Source organism: Ciconia boyciana, chromosome 1, assembly GCF_034638445.1.
Source record: "Ciconia boyciana chromosome 1, ASM3463844v1, whole genome shotgun sequence".
In the NCBI taxonomy this organism is placed as follows: domain Eukaryota; kingdom Metazoa; phylum Chordata; class Aves; order Ciconiiformes; family Ciconiidae; genus Ciconia; species Ciconia boyciana.
Genome location: NC_132934.1, coordinates 23,429,212 through 23,449,874, shown reverse-complemented (window position 1 = coordinate 23,449,874; position 20,663 = coordinate 23,429,212). Strand labels below are relative to the sequence as shown.

The window sequence follows — 20,663 nt, the reverse complement described above, 5'->3', positions numbered from 1 at the left end:
TACTATCTTTAGCATCAGGGATCAATTATTTCAATGAAATAACAAATGCACCCGACACAGGCAATTCTTATCCCCACTCCACTTAGTAGGCAGTTTCCCTATAGCTGGTTGTACTGGGGGGGGTGTCCCAGAGGTTGGCCAGTTTCTCAAGAGAGTTGAAAAGTAAATGACTTCTTCTCACCATGTTCTTGTTTCATTCTTTTCTGCAAATCTTTGTGCACTCTTAATGCTTTTACTTTTCAAAGGCTTGTTTGAATTCCCAAGTTGGTTTAATGTTACTGAATGATTATATCAATTTAGCTGAATACTCTTATTTGACATAAGCCTAACTACGTCTAAATAAATATTTATACTCAGCCTAAACAAATCTAAATGTTAAGTATTGAATTAAAAGTGTTTAAGTGCCTTATTTCAAAACCTTATTTAAAAACCAAATGAGACAAATAAGTATAGGTAAAGTTGAAACCTAAACAAGCATGCTCATCTAACTGTGTACTTTTACAGTCTGCTAGATATCACACCATAGGAAAAGCAGTGCAAATCTATGAAAGCTGGGGCTAAAAATATGTTAGCTTTTTTTCCCTAAAGGCAGTCTAGTGCTTTCACTAAAATCAGTGGGTGAGCCTGTATGAGAATTTCTTGACATTTTGGTGACAGGGGGTGCTTTCAAACATGAAGTTAGCAGGGAGAGTAGGGTGGCTGGGCATATACTGGGCAACGTGGACTAATTTGCATGATAGTTTCCCTACTGCACAACCATAGTTCTTTCTAAATGCATGGAAGTAGTGCTCTTGCTTACCATTTTTTAATGACAGTGTATGGTTAGACCTGAGGCCATCGTTAAAAACCCTTGTTTTGCCTGCATGGGAATCCTGCCCACCATGTTACTGTGAAGCAAACGTGGTGGCAATGGAGACCAGAGTGAGCAGCAGAGTCCTGGCTCCATCCTCCTCCACGTGAGGTAGCGGAGCTGGAGACACGGTGGTGGACTTCAGGCCTTCCCTTAGTCTCTGTGAGCAGGGACCAGCCAAAGGGCAGTGGCTGTCCTTTATAGACACTCCAATTTGAAAACTAAGTGGAGAGACACATTTCTGTCTGAAATGCTTCTGAATTTTCTGCTTGAAAATGTTTACCCAAAACTTTAAGGAAAGTTTAATACTGTGGCTAATTTTAGCAATGTGCTGGAGCTGTCTGGGTGCTTGTTTTGGTTTTTTTGAATCTTGCCATGAGGCAAGTTCTCATTTTATGTGATATTTTTCACCCGTGTGTCACACATCCTTTGCAAAGGAATAAAAACACTGTACCCCAGTCTTGCAGCCTGGAGACTGAAGCATTGAGGCTTCAACTTGTTCAGCTTCATGGTGGAATAACCTTCTTGCTCGAGCCCCTTGTCCAGCGTGGTTTCATCTTTTGGCACCAACCCTTTTCAGTGCCATCTTTCTTTGAATCAATATTAGAGGAGTTCACTTGCCAGTCATGTTAACTATATCAAATGGCAGTGTACTCAGCCTGAATGAACTCCAGCTTTTCACGGATGTTGATCCAGAACTAGTCCAGAGACAAAGCCTTGGAGAGTTGTTGTTACTTGAATTCTCAGAGCAAGCAAACACAGATTTCAGAGATACTCAAAGAATGATCTTCATCATCTCAGACATCCTCACATTTCAATACTTTAATAACTAATTTCTGAATATCTCTGTAATGTCAGTTACAATTCATGCGTGCTCTTCTCCCATCAAACAAATGGAGAATATCAAGTTTAAGTTTCCTACTGGCTTTTATTTATGTCATCGTTTAAGTCCTATAGAAAGCTAGCGAGAGAAATCTATGCTCAGACACACATGTGCAACTCCTGCTGTTTTCTGTGGGAGATGGTGCATAGTTATTAGATGGTAGATTGTGTTAACAAAATCATTTGCAAAGCATCATAGGATATACAAATCATTTATGTCTTGGAGTGAAGCTTCCTCTGATGTGACTCCACAGGCTCTGCACACGTGCAGCAAAAACCTGCCGGAAATTTGTCTCTTGTTGAGGACTCAGTCATACTGTGATTTCCAGGTGTGGAAATGGGATTTCTAGCCTCTGGGACTGGTTTCCAGCTTTATTTTGGAAGGGCAAACTCTTGCACAGGGGAGTTTCCAATGCTTTAAAGCCTTCCTGTGCCCAGCGGGTTCTAGCCTCGCATGTTCAACAAACCTCCATGGTTGTCTTACTGTCATGAGCTCAATGGTAGGCATATTTAAAGCTTGGAGATATGATGTTTCTGATGGCAGTCATAAACGCACAAACATTAGCATGTGAATGTCTTTAGAAATTCACATTGAAAAGACCAGGCCAAGGGGTAGGAATTTTTAGTCTTGTGCTAGCACTCTGTCATGGCTACAGATTGCTGGTACATCACATCCAGGGCATGCAGCATGAATGGGCAAATACCTCTCTACTATGATGTGACTGGTAATACTTTGCAAGCATCATACATTTCCACTAATTGGATGTTATTACTACCTGATGTGTAGGTCATTGCTCCTAATTAATTAAGGGCCAAGAAGGTACTTAGTACTTTACAAGACACAGATGAAGACAGATGTCTGCTTGGGAAATTAAAATGTACCAGTTTGAGAGTTTTATATAAAACCAGATCAACTATACAAATCTGATATCTAGACAGATCCTAATAAACCTGATGAAAATTAGAGAAATTAGATCAGCTTAAAGCTAATAAAATGTGATAGAAATGTTCAAAGTTGTCTGCAAAAAAGCTTTCAGGCGGAAGGATTAGCATGAAGCATATTTTTACAAGGATTAGGGAGAATATTTTCCAGGGTAAACTAGCCCATAAAATCGTTCCTTTTTACTTGAGTCTATAGAAGGACTTCTCTCATGAGACATGCAGCCTGAATAAAAACTCGCAGTCTTTGGCTGTTGCAGTAACTGTTCTTTCCTTATGCACCGTACGTAAAATCAGAAGTGCTCCTGAAACAGCTGAGCTATGTATTCTGGTTACTTGGAAATAAGACTATCCAAATAAATGCTTCAGAATATATATATTAAACACGGTAATTCTGACTGTCCTTCAGTTGTTTGCAGGGGAATGCAGGTTCTGTTTTCAATAACATCATGCTTTGAGGCATATTTCCTATTATCCGTACACATCAGTGCTATAAATTTTATGTCTTAATGTAGCCCTACAAATTTTCAGCTTATTTGCTTTCAAACAGTTAAAGAAAAGTGTTTATGCATGGTGATCATGTTTGAAGACTTTCCTAAATAGATATTCTCTGTTAGAAAGTGTGCAGGCTGTGTTTGAATTTAGAGTTTATCTACTGTACAAAATTTCTAAATACACTGAGCAGCCACTGTAAATTCAAATTTGAAATATATATATATCGAAGTACCCCACGCACAAAGCAAACATTGTAAAATATACTTGGATTAGACCTTTTAACCACATCAGTGGGTGCCATAAAAGAAACATTTAGCCTAAGAGCTCCGAAGATGCATGACGAAAGCTGCCCAACAGAAGTCTTTGGACTAGGGTTGCCTGAATAACTAGGGTCGTGGGATGAAACTGGTCATGCAAGGAGGAGGATTTACACTGCTCTCTATTCGCCTCGTATAATGTAGCTGGCCCTTATTGGCTCTACTAACTCATGTGTCCAAATGTGCTTACCAGTGAGAAGAAAAATGTTCCCACCAAGCTGCCGAGCAGCCTTGCAGTGGCCTCTCCGTCTTGCCTCAAACACACAGAAGAAACTCCTCTTGTTACAACCCGAATTCAACCGTGCCTCGCAGCAGCAGAGGCTACAACACTGGGGAGAAGGTGGCCTCGGTCTTGTCACTGGGACCATACCTGGCATTTTTTGTCAGGTCTGTGGGAAGCCAGTAGTTTCAGTCGAGACCTCTTTTCCATTTGTTAGCATTGGCTGTTTCATGGGGCATACTTTTGCATTTATTCAAACATCAGAACAAAATGGGGTCAGGAAATGGGGTCTCCACAGGCAGGACTGTGTGTGAGGCAAATGCTGTGCCCAGCTCATCCTGCAGCTCCTCCAGTAAGAAAGCAGTAAGAGTCTGCATGGCTTTACTTGTGGGTTTGCATCTTTTGTCGTGTGTTTCTTCATAGGGATGCCTTGGCAGCACTTATTTAAGCAGTAGGTTAAAGACGCACTGTGCTGCCAGAAGTGTGAAAAATGCCGCTCCTTTATTTGAGCGTGGTTAGCCCAGCTCATCCATCAAGGACAGAGAGGGTTTAGAGTTACCAACTTTTAGGAAGAGTCAACTCTGAGTCTTAAGAAACCGAAACCAGATGCTTTATTTACAGCGCAAACAGTGCCTCCCGCCCCCTTTTTTTTTTCTTTAAAGATATGTTTCTGAGTCTTGCAGTTGTTTTAGGTTAAAATACAATTTGAGAATGGTTTGATTGCAAAATCAGCAGGCAGATAAATAAATCCCCCAAACCATGGGTTGTTATTGGTAGTAGTGGAAGGGCCGGTCTGCTTGTCTGTCGCTATTTACTTCCATGCATCTCAAATTGCAACCTCTGATCTTCAGGAACATGACTTGTGGTTCTTGAAAGCCTTTGAGGAGACAGGAGAAAATTGTAAATCTGGGACTGGTAATTACAGGGACAAATTCTGGGACTTAGGCCTATGGTTTTTTTCAGGGCAGAAAGGAAAAGACCATACATATATGTGCACCTACTGGACAGCAACATTTCCAAGTAAAAATTGCACCCTGCACAGGGGGGCCCTGTTCAATACTTAAAGGGGGCTTATAAGAAAGATGGGCCGGTAGTGACAGGACAAGGGACAATGGTTTTAAACTGAAAGAGGGTAGGTTTAGATTGGACATAAGGAAGAAATTCTTTATGATGAGGGTGGTGAGACACTGGAACAGGTTGCCCAGAGGAGCTGTGGATGCCCCATCACTGAAAGTTTTCAAGGTCAGGTTGGATGGGGCTTTAAGCAACCTGATCTAGGGAAAGATGTCTGTGCCCATGTCAGGGGGGGTTGGACTAGATGATCTTTGAAGGTCCCTTCGAACCCAAACCGTTCTATGCTACTCTGCAAGTTTATGCATCACTCAAATCCTGTTAGACCCCTCAACGCAGGCCATAGACAGTTCCTGGCCTGGTTGGCAGGTTCAGCTGGAGTGGGTCCTGAGCCCATCTACACAAACTGGTTAGTTTTATTCACATCTGTCCCACATGTGTTAGAGCCGCTCTGCGGAGATTGTAGCATTGTGTTCAGTGTGGCTGAGGACTTGTAATTTTAAAGGAAGTACCTCTGTTTTGGAGGGGTTAGGCAGGGACTGGTGTGAACTGGCTGGTAATATATTTTCATCACACATTGTATCATGCTTCTTTTTTGAAATAAAGTGCTCCTGGAGATGAAATTGTGTTGGACAGTTCTGAAGCTAGGAAAACACATTTTATGACTGTGTTATGGATCCAGAAAAAGGGGATTTTGTAATGCTTTTGCCGACAAGCCCTTAAATAGACAGGCACAGGTAGATGCTGCTGTGGGGTCCGTGCAAATTACTGGTTAACAGGCTATATAAATTTGGAGTGAAATATAATGAATAGAAACATAGAAGAAGTGCACGCAAGTCCGGGCAGATTGGATAGGAGCAAGCCAGCGCTGCTCTGTTAGAGCCAGGGACGTGCCATTCATTTAGATGAGCCTCATGTACTTATTTAAAAAAAAAAGAAAAAAAAAACAAAACCAGGAAAAGGTAAACACAAGTCAAAATGCTGCAATTCTGTTTTGTCTTTTCTCGCCTGTGGCAGCTGAAAGCCACAATGGATAAATGAATAAGTGCAATCAAATGTGACTTGGTAACACATAGCCTGTTCTATATTTGTTTGCATCTCCAGTGCTTAACCCTTTATACTGTGTATGGTATTTATTTTAGCACATTCAATTTCCTGCAAGCCCTCTTTCTTGTGGATTCTATTTCACTCATCTCCCCACTACCTTAAAAGCCTCTTGAAATATTTACCACATGCCCTTTCTTGCTATGCTTCTCTTCTGCTTCTCCAAGCTGTGTCTGCCCTGTTGTTGTGTGTCTCCCCATCTTCTCCTGCCTCCCTTTGCAGCTGCAGGAGTTACCTGTCTGTGAGCAGAAGCAGCCCCCCCAGTTTGTTGCTTCTGCTGTGCTGCTTCACCTGCACCATGTACCGCTACGTCTTCTTGGCTCCCTGTGGCAGGATGCCAGTTCACCCTGCACCGTCTCTTCCGTGCCTACATTCCCTCCTCCTCAAGCTGGAGTGAACATTGAGTGTGTAAAATCAGCAGGTGTCATGAAGTTAAGTATGTCTCACTGTATTTTTCTTTCCTCTGAAAAAGCAGAAGGAAACAAAAGAGGAGGAAAAAGCAGTCAAGAAACAAAAGATGTGTTTCCAGATAAGGTTTGCAAGGAGATAGGATGTCAATGAGGTAGTGAGTATGTCTGAACTCCCCATCAAGGTCTGAAAATCACCTGAGGTTCTTGTTCTTTTTTTTCCCCCCCTTTTTTTTCTTCTGCCTCCTGCTTTTCATCAGAGACTTTCTACAAGAGTATTCAAGCTGTAGTAGCAGCAGCTGTAGGAGAGGAAAACTTGGAGGCTGTGCCTGAGAAGAAAAGAAAAGAAGAAGGTGGAGGGAGGAGGAGCTGTAAGAAGATGTGAAAAGATGTGTAAGGGAGGAAAAATAAAAGGGCTTTTTAAAAACTGCCATGAACATTAATTTGAAGGGCAGAGAGAAAAAAAACCCAACAGTTTAATCTCAGAGCAATCAAAATGAGCAACAGCACCATGGACATACAAATGGTCCAAATGAAAGTTTAAAGGATTTCAAGAAAGATGAACCAGACAAACCCTTGCGATTTATCTCCAGCAAAGGAAGCCAGGAAAATTCTCCATTCCTCAGCTATGTGTTTCTTGGCTCCCGACGTTCAATAAACTTTCCGTTTCAAGAATTTTCCCCATCCTCCTCTGCCTCTCTCTCTTTGTGGCTTGCATTATCAGCAGCCTCCGTACAATATATATTGTAGTACTCCATTTAGTGCAGTTGACAGCTTCCCATTTTCATAGAGCTTCTGTCCCACCTCCAGAAGTTCTGGATAAATCACTGGCACAGCCAGACAACCACATTAAAATGAAGAACACAGGAATCTGTTAAACCCAAATGGGAAAACAAAATCAGGAGAAACGGAAGAATAAGAAGACAGCATGATGATGAGACAGGGAATCACACAGCAAACACCACCAAGTGAGAGGTGGAATTAGAGGGAAAGGATTTTGTTGCACGGGGCTTTATGAATTACTTGCCATATTTGCATTTAATTGATTTATGGGTTAAAATTGATTTATCACACTGATTTGTGGGATAAATTTCATACAGCCTTATCATTGCAGCTTATACATGACCCTGTTAAGTCTTATAACATTATAATGTAACAGGGAGAAAAAAATTACGGCTCTGCCTCATGCTGAACTGCCGCTTAGCTTTGAAAGTCTGTGTGCCATCCTGTACAGCTGTATCACAGCGAGGAAATCCCTGGCTGTCTCCAGCTCTCCTCTTGCTCTGCTCAAGTCAGCAAAGACTATGTGCAGGTTTGAGCTGCCGCCAAAGAGCGCTGGTGTCGCCACAAAAGGCTGCGGCTGCGTTGGACATCCGGAGCGTGGTTTGGTGCTTCTGTTTTGAGGAGGAAGGCGAGCTGGATTGCCTTCCTGTGACCTCTCGAGTCTCGTTTGTGCAATCTGTAGGGAAAGGAAAGCTTCACACATGCTGGAAATGTCATCCTTTTGATTTGATTATTTTGTGTGTGTGTGATTAATAGTTAATTACAAGGAAGAACTGGTTCTGGCAGGGAAGGAGCTAGAATAGTTTGTGTTTGTTTCCACATGGTCATGCTCAGATTCCCCCACACTGGAAAAAAATCCGCCTCCTTTCTTGTTTCTTCCAGGGGAAGTCCGAAACCAGTCCTTGAAGATGACCTTAGCACTGAAAACAAGCAATTCGTTGTTGTAGTGTGGAGCTGGTGACACAGAGTCCTTTTACTATCAGTATAAATGCATTTTTTTCCTTGTGTCGTAATACCCTTATTAGTGCAGGGAAAGCCAGTGAATTAAAGCTATCCTAACTCCCTGGGTTTTCCTTCCCATGCTCCAGGCTCTCTCTCATTTTCTGCTGGTCTCTCACATAAAAGAAAACAAAAGTTTTCCTGAGTTGCAGAAGGGGTAAAATAACGCAGGGCTTGCACAGAGTTGGCGGACGGGCATGGGGCGGTCCCCGGCTTCTGCCAGGCTTCTGTGGCTGCCTCACACAGCGGTTGCTGCAGGGAGCCATCCCCCCTCGAAGCTCGGGCAGCTCAGGCACTGCAGCGGGTATTACACTTAGGGCCAAATTAGATTTGGCCATTTGCAGGATCAGGGAGCGTAAAAGTGTCTCTAAGTGACTTCGGGAGTGTCTGGAGGGGCCTGTGGTCCTGTGCCAACTGCAGACTGATGCAGCTGGGTGTTGGTCCATATGGCATCATTGGGCTTAGTGTTTAATGAGGTTTGGAAAAAAAAATAAAAACCTAAATTTTTGTTAGTTGGGAGACCTCGTGGTTTTAACAAAACCATGAAGCAGGTCAAAGAGGGGAATCTGTGGGTTCAGATTCCTGCCGAGTCAGCTGCTTGCTATTAAACACGTCACTCGGCTGCTTTTCTTGCAGATCAACTACATCTTTGTAACATGGAAAGCAAGGCCTCATTAAAATGGGCACTTTATTTCTACTGAGAGAACACGAAAAGATGGAGGGATGAATGTAGAAGCCCAAACTGAAAGGGAGGTGTGGTCCAGGAGGGCAGGAAGGCAGGCCTTCTCATGCACCGTTTCTCTTCCCTGTGTGTGCTCCTGCCTGCGTCAGTGGGTCTGGATTGTGTATATGCAGCCCTCTTATTTGAGGTGATAATATGAATGCTTGTCTTCATAATAAAAATTACAATAATAAAAGTTAGGATTTGAAGAGACCTTTCTGGCATAAGCTACCTGTGTCTCAGACTGGTTTATACTCCGTAATTGCTGGTAGCTAATACTGTGGAAAGAGGTCTTTCCACAGCAGCTATTTTTATTGACTTTTTTTAAGCTACTTGGCACTGTGAACTCTTGAAGATACTTTCACTTAAGAGAATTTTTGTTTTGATTCCTAAGAGCAGCAAAACAACCACCCTTGGACTATGGCAGAAGCCATGGTATAAAAGATTTTCAAAATCAAAACGCTGGCAGGTCTGGCTGTAATAAACCAGGGAATTCATTAGAGTTCAGCTTTTTCAGCTGTGTAGCATGGCTCTGCTTCTAAGAGTGCATATAAATCTGCAAAGCGCTCGTCTTCTTTTTTGTTTACCTGCTGATGTTGCAGAGACAGCACATTATTGGAAATTCTTGAGTGCAATCGCAAAATACGTAAGTATGCATTTTGTGAGTCTCATTACCTGTTGTTAATGCTCTTTTGAGTGACTCCTAGTTGAAAAATTAAGACTCACATTGCTCCCTCTTGCTTTGAATTTGGATCTGGATCAGAATATTAAATACTTTGGAGTTCAGGTGTGCACGGATGAAGGGGTTTGATTCAGACTACTAATAGTGTTATTAATTTAGCTTGAAACTAATGACATAATTATTAATGTGAACTCTGAATTTGCTAGCTGTTTGCCTCGCTTAAACTTTTGACTTAACCCTGCCGATTTTGCACCAAGTTCGTGAGAGTCCTTGGCGTGGAGATGCTGGGATGCTGGTAGATACAGAACCTCCTGTGAAAAGCAGTTGTGCTCCTCAGCTATTAATTCAATTGCAATGCCTGGAGAAACCTTTTCCATGTTGGGACAGGAAACCATTTCTGTTTTGGTTGCTAGCCCATTTGTATGTGGCAATACAAACTGTATTGTTTCACTGTAGTTGCCAGAGATACTGGAGCTGCATGAGATCCCCTGTTTAATCCCCTCTTTACCCCCTTGGAGACTGTGAGACACGAGGAAGGTTTGGTGATCTTTGGTAAATGACTGGTGGTACAGATTCTGAAAACTCATCTTCTGCCTTTGTGGGAAGCTTGATGGGGGTGACCTTGTAAGTAAAGGTCAAGAGAAGTCCTTAAAATTCTCTTTGGGTGGCCTTGTTCATGCAACACTGCTTCATCCTTTCAAATGCATCCCTTTGCCCTTCAGCTCCCAGCTAACCAGGCTGTGGGTTGCCTCAGTGTCCACTCAGATTAATGGGTTCTTGCAGGGAGCGAGTTATCTGAGCTCTTTTTGTTGCTGATACCTCAGATCTTTTGAAAGATGAGAGTCTCCAGAGTGATGTAAGGATCTTCTTGCCCGTGCCCCTTTCCCAGGGGAACCGTCCAGTGCACGCTCCTCTCTCCCAGCCACCACTGGCCTCTGCTGATGCTGCAGGCACAAGAGATAGATTTACTCCTCTTTGGGCCCCAGAGTACAGCTCACTCTTGCCAGATGAAACCATGGTATAGGTGTATCGGGTTTGTGTAACAAGGTTTTGGTAGCAGGGGGACGACAGGGGTGGTGTCTGTGAGAAGCTGCTAGAAGCTTCCCCCATGTCCGATAGAGCCAATGCCAGCTGGCTCCAAGACGGACCCACCGCTGGCCAAGGCTGAGCCCATCAGCAACGGTGGCAGCGCCTCTGTGATAACATGCTTAAGAAGGGGAAAAAACTGCTGCGGAACAGTAGCCGGGAGAGAGGAGTGAGAATATGTGAGAGAAACAACTCTGCAGACACCACGGTCAGTGAAGAAGGAGGGGGAGGAGGTGTTCCAGGTGCCAGACCAGAGATTCCCTGCAGCCCATGGTGAAGACCGTGGTGAGGCAGGCTGTCCCCCTGCAGCCCATGGGGGTTAACGGTGGAGCAGATATCCACCCTGCAGCCCGTGGAGGACCCCACGCTGGAACAGGTGGATGTCCGAAGGAGGCTGTGACCTTGTGGGAAGCCCATGCTGGAGCAGGCTCCTGGCAGGACCTGTGGACCCACAGAGAGAGAGGAGCCCACACTGGAGCAGGTTTGCTGGCAAGACTTGTGACGCCGTGGGGGACCCATGCTGGAGCAGTTCATGAAGAACTGCAGCCCATGGGAAGGACTCATGTTGGAGAAGTTCATGGAGGACTGTCTCCTGTGGGAGGGACCCCACGCTGGAGCAGGGGAAGAGTGTGAGGAGGAAGGAGCGGCAGAGCCAACATGTGATGAACTGACTGCAACCCCCATTCCCCATCCCCTTGCACCACTTGCGGGGAGGAAGTAGAGAATTCAGGAGTAAATTTGGGCCTGGGAAGAAAGGAGGGGTGGCAGGAAGGTGTTTTAAGATTTGGTTTTATTCCTCATTACCCTGCTCTGATTTGATTGGCAATAAATTAAATTAATTTCCCCAAGTCAAGTCTGTTTTGCCCATGACAGTAATTGGTGAGTGATCTCTCCCTGTCCTTACCTCGAGCCTTTCATCATATTTTTCTCCCCCTGTCCAGTTGAGGAGGGGGAAGTGACGAAGTGGCTTTAGTAGGCACCTGGCATCCAGCCAGGGTCAACCCACCACAGCTCATTCTTACTAGATGAAAACATAGTATAGGAAACACTGGTTTTCAGTAGCCTGAGTTTGTGGTTCCATGTGTCTTCCATTTGTTTTACCCAGGGATTGCAGAAAAACACCTGCAGAATGCAAAGGGACTGAGAGCATAACATTCATTATTTCTTTGGCAAATACATAATTTCCAACCAGTCCTTGTAAAAGAAGATCCATATCAATATAACTACTACACATATTTAAAAAAACCCTTATATTCTTGAAAATTACTCAAAAAATAAGAAAAACAATTGAGAATTTGCCTTGTGAAAACAAGCAAAACTTTTGTCTCCCACATCAGGACTAGAATCTGTATTATAAGTACTTGTCCATTTTTTGCCACTTTTCCAGCAGTTTTACCAGATGGGATGGTTTGTCCCATACGAAGATGCCTCATATCTTAGCAAATTGTGTTTTGAGGAGCAGTGAAAGAGAAGGAAAATGACTCCTTTTATGTTTGATTAGTACAGGCCATCACAACTTCTAATGAAATGGATATTGGTTTTTCATTCTCTGCAAAGTGACCTCCTGCAGCTCACTGACCCACAGGTCCCATCTGCTAACAGCAAACCATCGACCAAGGGATGGACACCCATCATAGTGATCGCTATTCTCGGTGGTTCTGCTAAACTGATTTTGGACCTGTGCCATAGTCTATGAAAGAAGTCGATCCCCTCTCTCCAAAGCCTTTCCAGCTTGTTGCCATGCTCTTAGGAAGCAGGTTTGAATCCTGCAGAGTATTTTTCCAGGTGATTCCTTCTCTGAACCAGCGAGTTCCATCGTTCCTTGGTTTTAGGAAATAATAATAAAAGCTGTAGCTGGGGAGGAGCTCATGTTTTCCTACAGTTCTCACAGAAGTAGAAGCTTTGAAATCCAAACTGAAAATCTGCTCGTCCCCTGCCTCACATGTATTCTCCAGTTTCTGTTCTGAATTCCTTTGAGCTTAAAAATGAAAGCTGATTTATTTTTGACTTGTGGAAAGCTAAAAGCAAAGTTACTCAAAATGAGGGAGAAGAGAAATTTCTTTTCATTCCTCTTTCCCCAAATATCTATGCCATTTGGGTGCATTCTTTGGATTTTTACCTTTTTAATGTTGTTTTTACCAATTTTTTTCCAGTGTTAGGGTCAACTGGATCCTTTGGGTTCTGCCTGATTAGGGGAAAGTTTGCAGGGAGAACCACAGTTCTCTGCATCGCATACTGTTAAAGCATATCAGTATCTGCTTCTCTTGGCAGAAGCGTTTGTCTCTAGACCCAGAATTTCAAGTAACAAAATTTTGTCTGGATGAGATGAGGTAACAGTTTAATTCAGTGTGTGTATATATATATATGGTTCGTGAAGAACAACGCTGCAAAAACACCACAGAAGCTAAACTGGTGAGATTATTCCTTCGCTGAAGACTTTCTTGTCCATCGTTTTCGGGAATAACACTTGGTTTAGTTCTCAGTTATTCCGATTTCAGGCAAAATTTGGTATTCTTTCACTTCAGCTGAAATGAATGTAAGAAATTAAGTAACATAAAGATGAAGTTATATTGAAGGCTAAAAAAAGTGACTGGGGATGGCTGAAAAGTTGAAGGTTCCCATATACAGGTACAGCAGAGGATTGTGCAGTGAAGGAGGAAAACACCTGCCACATCCATGTCAGCATGTTGCTAGTGCTAATTCTTAAGGGTATTTATAGTAGTATGAAGTCAATTTGAAACTCACTTTGTGCTTGTAGATTATAGATGCTCTTTTTTCTGCATGCCTTTTGAAGAATTGACTGTTAACGTTATTGGTCTTGCTTGACTAGAAAGACATAAAGTTATGGGTACTTAAATTAAAATTGCTCTAGCAGTGGTGCAGAGCTTTGGTAGCTGTGTCATTCCAATACGGTGTCACTTTATGGCAGTTCCCCTGGATGAAGCGTTCTCCTGGGTGCTCTGCGTTTCCTGCATGTAACTTCTAGAGTTTCGTATTTCTTGTAAGCGGCAAGACACTTTTTTTCAGTGGGTTTCTTTTAAAGTGCTTGGTTGCTGCCATCCCACTTTCCTTGTCACCTGTCGAGTCTCTGAGAGACTGGGGAGGGTCTGTATGTTATCCACACTTTCTTTTTAGTTAACACACACCTTTTTATAATAGATTTTTTCTGCTCTGGGAGTGTGTTTATAATTACTGTCATCCTTCTAGGATACTCATCGAAATCACGTTCAGTTGTCTGTAAGGTATATGAATCAGAAGAGGAGTGTGTTTTGAGATGGGGGAAGGGATAAGGAAGGCAATGATGAAAAGGGAGGGATCCAAAAAGGAAATGACTTTGCAGTTCAGGTAATCTTGATGGGAGAGTGATAAAGAAGATTCTAATGATATTGCAGGGGGTGGGGAGCAAGAGGCAGGATGGAGGCAAGACTTGGAGAGAGAGAAAAAAATTATGTGGTCAGCTGCTCTGTTGGGCTTCTTTTATCCTAAGTCTGCCAAGGGCTTAAAACAAAGTGCAAACTGAGGTCGGAGGGTGTATGTCAACTCTCAGGACCAGGGCATGACTTTGAGTAAGCCACACAGGCCCACATGTAATTCATGTATGTGATTAAGCCATTGGAAATACATTTGCCATGCTGAACATCTCGGATTCCATGCTCCAGCCTGGGCTTCCATTTTCTCTTGTGTTTCCGTGACTTGTTCATTTAAAACAAAAGTTTTTCACAGCAGGAAACTGTTCCTTGATACATTTCCATAGCACCTAACTCAGTAGAGCATCTGTGTTAATAGCAGTCCTGTAGGTCCTACCACATCAGCTGGTCATAGCAGGACTCCTCCAGCTGCTACTTCCCGATTAAGACCAGATGAGAATGAACTGTGGTTGCAGTGCATCTCATTTCACTTTGTTTGCTTTTTTTCCTTCCTTAAGTCTGGTATTTGAGAAGTGCATGGGAATTTAGTTCTGGATCTTTTCCATAGCATATTTAATTTTTGTTTACTGTTTGTTTTGAAAGGGGGGGAGGGAAACAAAACCAATAGGTACAGAGAATGAAGAACTGTTACCTTGCATGGAGGTCTGAGATAATCTGACAGTGTTTGGCATGAGACCAGGGTGGCAGGGAGTAAATGCCAAAAAAAAAGAGGCAGTATTAATGGAGAATGCATGTAGTTCTGAATAATTTAAGTCAAAAATTTGATAAGTAAACAAGGCAGCAAATAGTAGGGAGGAAGCATTATCCATTTTTGTACAGAGAGATTAATTACTCCTGTTAGAGTCTGGTTTAGAGGTGCAAAATGTACTTTTCCTTAAATCCTGGCTCTGGCATGAACCAGCAAGACTCTTTGTTCTGCCCATGGGACAAAGGCAGGTGTATTGCAAGTGCAGCCTCTATGTCATTAAGCTGGATGCCACAAATGGACAAAATATTTTATTTAATCTTCTGAAATAAATGGACATGGAGGTGAACCGAGTACAGAAATTAAGGTATAATAAATTACTTTCCATTCACTTGAGGCATATTTTATAAGTATAACTATTTATGGCTTTTTTGACTGAGAGCAGAGATGATAATAATCTAACAATAATTACCTTGTGGGAAAAATAGGAACAATGAATCTGAATTCTTCGGCGTTTGATCCTTGTGCAATAGATAGTAGAATGATAAAACTTTTACAAAACAACACTGCAGTAGTATGTCAACCTGTTTTTTAATTTCATTGCCGATAACTGTAAGGGAAAATATTTGAAACTAGACGACATGCATTATGACATACCATTTAGCAACAGAGATGTAAGCTGGGATCAAAGCTTCTTTGGAAAATTGAGGTCCTTGGGAGCAGGAAGAAAAGAGGAGTTTCTGACAAATAATATCAGAATTCTTCTGGATTCCTTAAAGCAGGTCTAAGGTTGTTGTAGAGAGGTCCAACACTTCATTACGTTGCAAGGCATGTGCTGAATTCCGTGTGTCTGAAGAATGGGTTATAATTCTTAGCCTTTTCTTGGTCACTATCATATGAGGTCAGCCTATCATTAGAAGTCAGGCTTGTCCTGTCAGTAATGTACTCTCTTCTTTGACCTCATTTTAGAGTTAGCTACTCAGTTTGGTACATGATAAGAGCTTTAGCAAAACAAGATTGAAGTTAGCCTTTTATTTTGCCTTCATTATTACCCTGAGTTACATTTAGTAGGTTTTTGGTTTTTCAGAAGTTAGAATCACTCTGCTTTTAGAAAAGCTGTTCTCACCGTTGCACACACATTTTCTCTGTAGAGGAGCAAAATGCAGTCAATGCTAGAGGACAGGAGTTGTCTTTCTGCATTGCTGGCAGTGCCGGGGTGGTTTGGGGAGCTAGCAGATGGCTTGTGCTCACAACAAGAGTCCTTCCCTCCCTACTCAAACTTTTGCAGCCCGGTTGTTGACGTTTAACCTTAGTTATCCAGTATAAATGATGATTCAGGCAATTCTCTTTCACATCCTACCAGAGTCTATTGCTGCTGCCAAAACAGAAGTTATATCTGACACAAAAGCATGGTTCCTTTATTATTATTTTAATTATTTTTCTTTTACTTTTTCAGTTCCTCTTTTTGGCATTCTGTGCTATTTTCCTCCTCCTACAAGGCTTTTGCCTGTTAGATTACTTTGTTAAATGTTTCTCTTGTCTTTTCTGTTTGGTTTTTTTTTTTTCCTTTCTGTTCACAGTTCCAGATATTTTCAGATTTAACTTGAGATTTCCTGTAAGTTTACAGGTTCTTTCCTCATCAGACTATGGAGTCACATGGCTAACTTTGAAAATGAAAATACTGTGGATCATATTTGTTTTTCAGTGCTTTCTCCAAACAATATTTATCCTTTCCCCCTCATATCGGTGTGTCCAAGCATGCCACCTTCTGTTTTCTGCTCTCAGAACTAAACACTTGCAGAAAACATTGACAAAAAGTTTTGTGCTTAGGAAGCCAGTTGGGACTTGCCTCCTCATTTAACTCTTCAGGTTAAAATCAGAGCCTTCTTTGAAGTTTCAGAAGGTCTTTGTCTAATTCCAAACAGCCAGATGATCTCCTTGGGAAGTGAAAATTCTGGAAAAAAAACACAGTAACAGAATCTTAAGCCCATAAAACTCTAAGTGATGTTCTTAAGACATATTTGAAACTATTAAGTTGCAGTGCTCAAGTGAATTGAAGTGTTGGACTGTAATGCATACCAGCAGTCAGAGGCAACGTTGCATATTAAGGGCTCTGCCGTCTTCCAGCTTTACATTAATGAAGGATTAGTGTAATGCCTTCTTGAAGAGCATCAGTAGCCAGATCCAGACTTAGTTGTAGTCAATGGAAGGTTTTTTCCTTTCTGAGGAAAGTCCTGCAACACCAAATGTCTCAAACACTTATATGTAAATTCTCTCCCTCTCTTAAGGAGGAGCCACCTGAAACACTGGGATCCCCCAGCTTATTTTTAGAATCTCAACAATAAATAATTCACACAGTATGAAACTGTCTGGACAAGCACTGCCACTTCTTGGAACTCTACATTGTTTCAAATTGCCTGTTGTTCTCATTGTGCTTAATTGGTTATATGATAATCAATTAGACATACGACCTTGTTTAATCCTTCCCCAACATATTAAATTGCTAGGCAAATAACAGGATTTGAGGCTTTCCATAATCTTCATGATGTCTACACATGCATAAGGATAAATGTATTTGTGTTTGAAATCATGAAAGAAAAACCCCTTCATGTTGCTGAATTTTGTGTAAATTTTATTTTTCAATATGTCTCATGTTCTTCTTTTCTTTCCCTTTTTAGGTATTACATAGAAATGGCTTTATGGATCTGGACACTGAGCATTTTGAGCTGTTTTTGCATCACCTTATCCAGAAATGAGGAACTGAAATTTTTTCAGAGTGCTACAGAGCTAAATCATCTAACAGTGGATAATGACACTGGGATAATCTATCTGGGAATGGTAAATGCTCTGTATCAGCTTACAAAAAACCTGGATGAAATAGCGCATGTAAAAACAGGTCCAAGTAAGGACAACAAAAAGTGCACACCTCCCATTGATGAAAATCAATGTAAAGAGGCAGTACTGACTGACAATTATAACAAATTACTGTTGCTGAACAAGGTGGATAAAACAGTTGTGGTGTGTGGAAGCCTTTTTAAGGGAATCTGTGCCATCAGAGATCTAGAAAACATTACGAAGCAGAAGTATTATGTAGACAGTAGTGGAGAAAAGTCCTTTGTAGCAAGCAACGATGAGAATGTATCAACCGTGGGATTGATCACGTCTTTGAATAACGACCGAGTGTTGTTTGTCGGAAAAGGGAATGGACCAAATGATAACGGGATAATAATCAGCACTCGGCAGCTCTACGAAAGGGATGGAAAAGACATTTTTGAAATGTATACAGACTCAGCAGCTGTTAAGTCAGCTTATCACTCGTCAAGCACACAACAATTTGTGGCAGTCTTTGAGGATAAAAAATATGTTTATTTTATTTTTAATCAGCAAGAGAAACAGCCCGTCAATAATCGCACACTGATTGCACGTCTGTGCAAAGATGATGCCCATTATTATTCCTACTTTGAAATGGACTTGGGTTGCAAAGATGATGACGGTGTCTATGACCACTGTCATTCTGCTTACGTCACTACCCCAGGAGAAGAGCTGGCTGAGAGCATGGCTCAGCAGAGACAAACTACGGATGCTCTCTCAGATGACAAAGTTCTTCTTGCACTCTTCAGCAAAGTAAACAAAGATAACGGCTCTCTAAAATCTGCCATGTGTGTGTTTTCCTTGCGGCACATCAATGAAAAGATGGAAAAAAACCGGAACGATTGCTACACTAAAAAGAATACCAGCTCATTTTACAAACTTTTTGCAGCAGAAAACCCGTGTGCATCACATGGACTGGTAATTTCAGTTCTAAAACTGATGTTTTAGAATCTGTCTTAGAATTCGTGGAAAATATATAACTGCATGTTTTTGGGTGGCTTTGAGCTAAACTATAGTGAGATCAGATGACTGAAGACTCAATAGCTGGATTCACTATAGAAATGGAATGTGGTTAGGGGGTTGCGGAACAGGTCAAGCAAGAATTGGCAAGATAGTCATAATTTTGAGTCTTTTAGAAAAGATTTGATGTCTTCTGAAAGATGAATATTGGTTTCATAAATGCATTTCTTTTAAAGGGTTCCTCCTGGTATGGAAGTTACTGAGTCAAATGCAGTGATTTGTTATGTTCATGATCAGCTTCCGGATGATCACTATAGACAATTCTGGTCTCAGCCAACATATTTGTAATGTTTTTAAATGGTATTAAGAATCTTGTAGGTGATATCTGGAGTTCAGTGTTGTTTCTCACTTGGATTTGAATTTTCAGGTAGCTGGAAATACACTTTTCTTATATTCAGGTGGTGTTCATGTTTTGCTCTGGCTCAAAATAATTCCATAGCGTGATAGCCATCTGCCTTTTCTTTTTATGGCTTGTCATTACCTTGGCTATAAGGTTTTTGGAGGGCACTGTTACACCCCTCCAGATACTGTTCTTCAATTTATGACTGCTCCTCTGAGAGGCAGTTTTCAGCATCTCTGTTGACGTTTTTGCCCACACCACTTAACCTATTCCCAATCCCTACTTGTGCATGCTATTCATTACTGCAGCCAACCCTAAACTGGGTTGAGGAGTTGAATCATCTTAAAAATAACTCAGCCAGCTTTTAGGAGGATGTCTTAATTCCCCAACCTGGGCAGGTTACACACTTGCATAAGCAGCTGTTTGAGCACAGCTTGAGAATTGGTGTGCTGTAGTCCAGGGTTAGGAGTGAAAAGCTGAAGAGATGGGGCATGGGAATACCTTATGTTGGTATTGACCCAGAATCCTTCATCTCATGAAACCACAGCCCTCTCCCGCACAGTAGGTCGCTAGCGCTGATAAAAAGCCAAAAGAACAGTTTTTGCTTCCAAACACCAGTGTTACTCACTGCAGCACCCTGCATCTGAGGTGAGCATCAAACATAGAAATCCTGAATGTGATAAGTGCAGTGGCCGTGGCATCCGGCAAAAAGGAGGTGTGGATTTCAGATCAGAAAGAGAATCTCGTTACCAAATATAGCAGGGAAGGCAAGGTGTGAATGTACTTCCTTCTGGTGACACTTCCTGCAGCTCAGGATTAAAGCATAGTGAGGAGGGAATGTGTTGAAGTTCATGAGATAGTTGCCACTAGGTTGCTTTTCTATGGATAGCAGCAAATTAACAAACAAAACAGCATTAAAAAAACAGTCTTCAACACAAAATTGGTCAACCCAATCTATATGACATGTTCATTTTAATTAAACAAACTGGTTACTTTTTAAACTCTGCTGCTATAATGAAATAGAAACAAAAAATTTTCTCTCCCTATGTCTCCTAGAAAGTGAAAGCATTGAAGCAGTTTGCAGTTAGCAGGCTGCTTTCTGATTGCTGCCTGTTGGCTGGGGGAAAATGGCCAGGTGATCCGTTTCTCTCTTTCTGCTCTTCTATGTCTGAGGGCTATTATACTGTCTGGTAATAGGGTTGCACTTCATTCTTAGCTAGGAATTAGTGATCTGAATGTTTAACATCGCTCTGTATTGCTATTCCTTATTAGAATGCAAGCAAAAATTTCCCCTGTGGCTCTGAACACTTGCCATACCTTTTGGGAAGTAAGAATGGTGTTATAGAGAAGCCGGTACTACAAAAAGAAGGGATGAATCTCACGGCCGTCACTGTGGCTGTGGAGAACGGGCATACCGTGGCCTTTCTGGGAACATCAGATGGTAAAATTCTTAAGGTAACAAATCAGACTTAAAAGACAAACGTGTTTAAAAGGTTGCGAACTGTAGTGATAGCATACTTCCACTCTAAAAGTAAACGGGATTTATAAGATAGCATACCATGAGCAAATTCTCTTGGAGCTTGGTATTTTTAATTTTAAAGAAAAACCACATTATTTCTCATGTACCTCAGCTATCCAATACACAGGTTGAATTAGCATCACCTGAATGACACGTTTCCCAAAGGATTAGATACCTACTGAGAGCCTTGTATAAATAGCCTTAGGTAATCTAACAGCTGCTCTAGCCTTATCTCTATTCAAGC

The 20,663-nt window shown here is 41.8% G+C and overlaps 1 protein-coding gene across 7 annotated transcripts in view; it reads left to right on the top strand.

The window, feature by feature from the left end:
• PLXNB2 (plexin B2) overlaps positions 1–20,663 on the top strand; it is a 263,445-nt gene that overhangs the window by 164,800 nt on the left and 77,982 nt on the right. For all 7 annotated transcript variants that reach the window (XM_072860778.1, XM_072860825.1, XM_072860814.1 and 4 more), the window contains 2 exons: positions 17,348–18,458; positions 20,173–20,355. In XM_072860778.1, coding sequence (XP_072716879.1) covers positions 17,348–18,458; positions 20,173–20,355 — 1,294 coding nt within the window. The remainder of the gene's footprint in view (positions 1–17,347; positions 18,459–20,172; positions 20,356–20,663) is intronic.